At 44.7% G+C, this 6,632-nt stretch overlaps 1 protein-coding gene across 1 annotated transcript; it reads left to right on the top strand.

Moving 5' to 3' along the window:
* Positions 1 to 228: 228 nt before the first annotated feature.
* On the top strand, positions 229 to 3,726 carry dynlt5 (dynein light chain Tctex-type family member 5; the record flags this gene model as incomplete). The annotated part of the gene is made up of 5 exons (XM_084338217.1): positions 229 to 255; positions 1,166 to 1,299; positions 2,046 to 2,137; positions 2,611 to 2,735; positions 3,523 to 3,726. The coding sequence occupies exons 2-5, from the start codon at positions 1,187 to 1,189 to the stop codon at positions 3,724 to 3,726; spliced, it is 534 nt and encodes a 177-aa protein (XP_084194343.1). The 5' UTR covers positions 229 to 255; positions 1,166 to 1,186.
* Positions 3,727 to 6,632: the final 2,906 nt, after the last annotated feature.

Here is a 6,632-nt window from a genome sequence, read left to right as displayed (position 1 = left end):
TTTTTTATTTATTTATGCATATAAACTAAATATAGATCATGACTATATGAACAGGGGTTTGTACAATACATACAGTAGTCAAATCCTGATTATTTATTGGCCCTGAGAAATGATCGACGGTCTCTTTAACCACTGGGGGCGGGGATGGGGAAGGCCCGCCCCCTAGATCGAGGGTTGCCAGGACAACACTATCAAACGTTCCTCGGCTCGGTGAGTTCAAATGTTTCCTGTTCAATTCACGAGATCCTGAATTCGGTAAGAATGAATCCCCTTCTGACTAACTTACCTCTGCTAGCATGAAACTAACCCTCCTGACTCCCTCTGCTAAACTAAACATGAAGCTTTTTGGACTTTGTGTAATTTGCGATCTTCACTTGTAATGTGAGATCTTCCGTGGATCGCGCGGATTGATTGATTGATTGATTGATTGAAAACTTTATTAACAGATTGCAGAATGGGTACAACAGTACGGCTCAATACACACAATTGTTAAGGGGATGCAGACCAGAGAAAGACTTTCGTCTTGTTTACATCAGGGTCCCCCATTTTCAATTCATCATCATAACATATATGACATACAGACAGTACTGCTACATCTATACTTTTATGACATACCAGATCTACAAATATACAGTACTGTTTGTGATACAAGAAGAGTCTAAAAAGAGAGTACATACATTTGAGGGGGAAGAAACTGTACATTGGTCTTCTGGATACACGATGCAACAGAGGGACACTCGACTGTCAACAGTCAGTCTCATTGGGTTCTTAATTAAACCAAGTGAAATAAACAACGCAAGGCAATCACACGTGTCTGAGTATCTTCATCTACGACTTCACTGCGAATGACACTTTGGCCAAGACCGTTGTTTGTAATTTTGACTGTCTTGTTTTTATGCCCTGTATATAAGGTGACCTTGGGTGTTTTGAAAGGCGCCTCCAAATAAAATGTATTATTATTATTATTAATGTATCTCAAGTTGTGATTAAAATAAATATTCAAAATGTTGCATCGTGAAAAAATAATAACCCAATAGTTGTTTCTGGCTTGAGATAGTCCAGTGAGTGAGTGATTATCAGTAACGTGACTCCAGGGAGGAGAGCGGCCCCTAGAGGCTGCAGGAGGTACTGACTGTTTGTTGTGCTTCCTCCTCCTGCTGTGAAGAAGAGGAGCAGAGCTATCATCATGTGTGACCTGGCCAAGGAGAAGGCAGCGCGTCTCCTGAAGAAGAGGGGCAGCCTGTCTTCACTGGGCAGCCATGAGGTCAGAGCCAAGGAAACAGTGGGCAAAACCAAGGAGTGAGTGGGCTGGATGTGGCAGATCCATCTATTTACTATTTCCTTCTTCTTCTTTTGTTGTTGTTGTTGTTGTTGTTGTTCTTTCAACCTTTCCAATATTTGCTATGCTATGTCATCCAGAAATGAGTACAATCAGACATCTGCACTTATAGCACTGATATTCAGAAAGGAACTTATATGAAAAGTAGAGCAATAATGAATGAATTTGTCTGGCAGGCGCCCGCTGCATCTCTGAAGCATGCCTAAAGCACGCAGATAACTTCTCTCTTTTTTTTGTATCCACTTTTTCTCCTTATTTTTCTATTTTTCTCCCATCCCAATTTCGTATTTCCAATTCCCCCCTCCCCTGTGTTGAACGTTGCTCGACTATGCCCCCCACTGGTCGGCTGCAGTGAGGACAGAAGCCTTGCATCACGTGTCCCCTCCGGTACACGAGGAGGCAGCCTGTCGCATCTTTTCACCAGACAGCGCGGACTCTCAGTGGCGAGGTGTAACGCGTGGGAGGCTCACGCTGCCCCCGCTACTTCCTGTCTCGGCTGTACAGGCGTCCCCCGACCGACCTGTAGGAGTCGCTGTCCACAACGTCCAAATCCCCACCCATCGACTTTCCACCCGCTGACTCTGCCAATTGAGATAGTATGACGACTGGCCCAAGCCGCAGGCAACGCTGACACCGGGATTCGAGACCGGAGTCTCTTGCACTGGTGACGAGCGCAATCTCCGCTACTATTGTGATGTGCTTTCAGCTCCATGAGCACCGTGTCCTACATGGAGGAGTCGGGTCACCATGACGACGGCAGCCGCCCTCCGGTGCCGATGGAGAACACCTACCGGATGGGTGAGACCCAAACTCTAACCCTGCACCCAGGCAATACCGTTAGGGCACTTGCACAGTAATTATATTGACTGTGTACAGTAACAATTGCAATTGACCTGTACTCCGTAATATGACTCAGATACCTTGTTCTGACAACGACAGTAATGGGGAGGGTTGTGGGGGGGGGGGGGGGTTATTATTTGGGGGGGAAGGGAGGGGGGTCTGTTATAACCGACACTGTCGTAAATAGTAATACTGTCATTGTTATTTTTCTCGCTGTTCTCCTCTGATACAGAGGCCACATGTTTATGCTCCATACACTCCAATGGACTTGTCTCAAGGGGGGGGGGGGGGGGGGGGTGGAGGGAGGGAGGGAGAAAAAACAGGGAGGGGGGGAATCTATTCATTGCAAACTGTTTGTAAAATTGAAAAATGCAAAAAGAAATATATTGAAAAAAAAAATATGAATGGGTGTGTTCCTCCTTCTTCAACAGGGCCGTGTCAGCGCTTCCCTGTCCTCACGGTGAACGCCATACTGCAGGACGTGCTCTCCAGCTACCTGCAGCGGGAGCGCTACGACGCCGAGCTGTGTCGGCAGATGACCAAGACCATATCTGAGGTGAGAGGGGTTTGATTGATTGATTGATTGAAATATGTATTAAAGGGGAACTATTTTACCATTTCTTTCACTATTTGGGCACTTTTACACAATTCCTGTGAGTTTATGGAACACCTCTGTAATTTTTTATTTTTTTTTAATTCATCGTTTTGTATTTCTAATCAAGTCCTCAAAAACAGCATTTTTCTACCTCAAGATCTTAAGCCGTTTTGAGCCTGGGCTCCAACCACGGTGGGAACTGTGTGGAGTGTGTGTGAGTCTCAGCTGATTATCATGCAGCTGAGTCTCTCTGACATCACAAATCAGCACATTTTCAGATGACTCAGTTCAGTGAGGGTGAATATTGTGAGAGGGTAATTGGAAGAATGCGCCAATATGAGAATTAGAGACATAGATCATATTAATATAAGTCCACATAGCTAGGAAACAATGCTAAACACTGAAAAAGGCCATTTATAAGATAGTTCCCCTTTAACAGATTGCACAGAATGGGTACAATACAGTACGGCTCAATACACACAATTGTTAAGGGGATGCAGACCAGAGAAAGACTTTCGTCTTGTTTACATCGGGGTCCCCCCATTTTCAATTCATCGGGAAATTCGGGAACATTCAGAACATTCAATGAGAAGAGGCTGCTACTCGGTGAAACGATATAGCTGCTGTTCTAGCAAGAGCTCATTTATATTAGATTCCAAAAAAAGTGCATAAAACTGAAATCTTTACCTTGTTTGACCTTAAAATTCTCTATGGCTCTTTTATTCTGATTTAACCCCCCCCCCCCCAGGTAATAAAGGCCAGAGTGAAGGATCTGATGATCCCCAGATACAAGATCATCGTTCTCATCACCATCGGCCAGCTCAGTGACCAGAACATGCGCATCGGCAGCCGCTGCCTTTGGGACGCGACCAGCGACACCTTCTCCTCCCACACCTTCAAGAACAGGTCCCTCTTCGCCGTGGCCAGTGTCTACGCCGTTTACTTCGAGTGAGTCCACTCCCCGACACTCCCAGACAATGATGCCGACAACCAGGGGTGTAGCTCCAGATTCTGGGCCCCATGAAAGAATGTATTTGTAGGCCCCCAGTGAATGCGAGCGCGCAAGCGGAAATTTTTTTGGCCATTTTTTTATTGATGAAAACGCATAATATGGTTTTTACCTATACATTCGGATCAGCAATTCAGCACCTGCACTGTTGGTGGGTGAGCCTAGTAAAGGATGTCGCATTGCATTCATCTTAAATTAATGGACCAATGCAATAGTCTACCAAAGCCCCCCCTCTCTCTCTATATATCTCACACACACACACACATACACACACACACATACACACACACACACTTCAGAAACAAACATAGTATCAATGAGAGCATCAATAATACACCTGAGTGATGTCTAGTACATTTTATTTTTTTTTTTTTTTTTGGGCCCCCCCCCCCCAGTGCTGGGCCCTTGGAATCATCCTAAGCTACCCCCCCCCCCCCAGCTACGCCCCTGCCGACAACTGCCACGAACTGTCTTCTCCTTGTGTCGTGTTTCTGACAATGATTCTAATCATCAAAATACCTGCTATAGCCTCCTGTTCATTTACACGTAGTGTAATCTTTACTTTGGTCAATGAAAATACAGTATCTGTCTACTCCTACGGATTTTGATAACATGCTTTTATTGTACTTATGCTGATATTCTGTGGACAGACTTTTCCTTATTTGGAATTACATTTGTTGTACGATCTGTCCCTCGCGACAGTGTGTGATAAAACAAGACTTGGTAAAGAAATTATTATTTTTTATTATTTGTATTAAACCATCTTTACAAGCAAACAATCAAATTGCATTGCCATTGTCATTCTACTCGTTGCCGACTTGAAGTGTGTGTCTTGAGGGACGAGGCCTCCACAGGACGCGTGCTCCTGGTCAGCACAGTCTAGTCTAGAGAGGTCACTCTTCAGACGGCCTATCTGGCAGCACAGTGTGTTCAGGGCCTGGTTTAAGTTCCGCTGGTGTCGATCCCTCGCTGCTGGTGACACCTTCCAGGTTCTCGACTCATCCTCCTCCTCGCTGCTGGTGATACCTTCCAGGTTCTCAACTCATCCTCCTCCTCGCTGCTGGTGAGACCTTCCAGGTTCTCAACTCATCCTCCTCCTCGCTGCTGGTGACAGATAATCACCGTTCTTGTTACACCTGCTCTCTCTTTATATGTCGTCTTTGGAAACCGAATGATTCACTTGTATACAATCATAGTTTTTCCCTACCTCAATGTACAAAGACAATGATTGTTTTTTCTAACAATAATTACAGTCCCTATGGACAGTATTTACCCTCTTGTAGTGCAGTATTACCCTCTTGTAGTGCAGTATTTACCCTCTTGTAGTGCAGTATTACCCTCTTGTAGTGCAGTATTACCCTCTTGTGGTGCAGTATTACCCTCTTGTAGTGCAGTATTACCCTCTTGTGGTGCAGTATTAACCTCTTGTGGTGCAGTATTACCCTCTTGTAGTGCAGTATTACCCTCTTGTAGTGCAGTATTACCCTCTTGTGGTGCAGTATTAACCTCTTGTGGTGCAGTATTACCCTCTTGTGGTGCAGTATTACCCTCTTGTAGTGCAGTATTACCCTCTTGTGGTGCAGTATTACCCTCTTGTAGTGCAGTATTACCCTCTTGTGGTGCAGTATTACCCTCTTGTAGTGCAGTATTACCCTCTTGTAGTGCAGTATTACCCTCTTGTAGTGCAGTATTACCCTCTTGTAGTGCAGTATTAACCTCTTGTAGTGCAGTATTACCCTCTTGTAGTGCAGTATTACCCTCTTGTGGTGCAGTATTAACCTCTTGTGGTGCAGTATTACCCTCTTGTGGTGCAGTATTACCCTCTTGTAGTGCAGTATTAACCTCTTGTAGTGCAGTATTACCCTCTTGTAGTGCAGTATTAACCTCTTGTGGTGCAGTATTACCCTCTTGTGGTGCAGTATTACCCTCTTGTAGTGCAGTATTACCCTCTTGTAGTGCAGTATTACCCTCTTGTGGTGCAGTATTACCCTCTTGTAGTGCAGTATTACCCTCTTGTAGTGCAGTATTACCCTCTTGTAGTGCAGTATTACCCTCTTGTGGTGCAGTATTACCCTCTTGTAGTGCAGTATTACCCTCTTGTAGTGCAGTATTACCCTCTTGTAGTGCAGTATTAACCTCTTGTAGTGCAGTATTACCCTCTTGTGGTGCAGTATTACTCTCTTGTAGTGCAGTATTACCCTCTTGTAGTGCAGTATTAACCTCTTGTGGTGCAGTATTACCCTCTTGTGGTGCAGTATTACCCTCTTGTGGTGCAGTATTACCCTCTTGTGGTGCAGTATTAACCTCTTGTGGTGCAGTATTACCCTCTTGTGGTGCAGTATTAACCTCTTGTAGTGCAGTATTACTCTCTTGTAGTGCAGTATTACCCTCTTGTAGTGCAGTATTAACCTCTTGTGGTGCAGTATTACCCTCTTGTGGTGCAGTATTACCCTCTTGTGGTGCAGTATTACCCTCTTGTGGTGCAGTATTAACCTCTTGTGGTGCAGTATTACCCTCTTGTGGTGCAGTATTACCCTCTTGTGGTGCAGTATTAACCTCTTGTGGTGCAGTATTAACCTCTTGTGGTGCAGTATTACCCTCTTGTAGTGCAGTATTACCCTCTTGTAGTGCAGTATTACCCTCTTGTAGTGCAGTATTACCCTCTTGTAGTGCAGTATTACCCTCTTGTGGTGCAGTATTAACCTCTTGTGGTGCAGTATTAACCTCTTGTAGTGCAGTATTACCCTCTTGTAGTGCAGTATTACCCTCTTGTGGTGCAGTATTAACCTCTTGTAGTGCAGTATTACCCTCTTGTGGTGCAGTATTACCCTCTTGTAGTGCAGTATTAC

Source organism: Notolepis coatsorum (assembly GCF_963971535.1).
Source record: "Notolepis coatsorum genome assembly, chromosome: 2".
Taxonomy (NCBI): domain Eukaryota; kingdom Metazoa; phylum Chordata; class Actinopteri; order Aulopiformes; family Paralepididae; genus Notolepis; species Notolepis coatsorum.
This window is presented reverse-complemented; position numbering and strand designations above follow the sequence as displayed.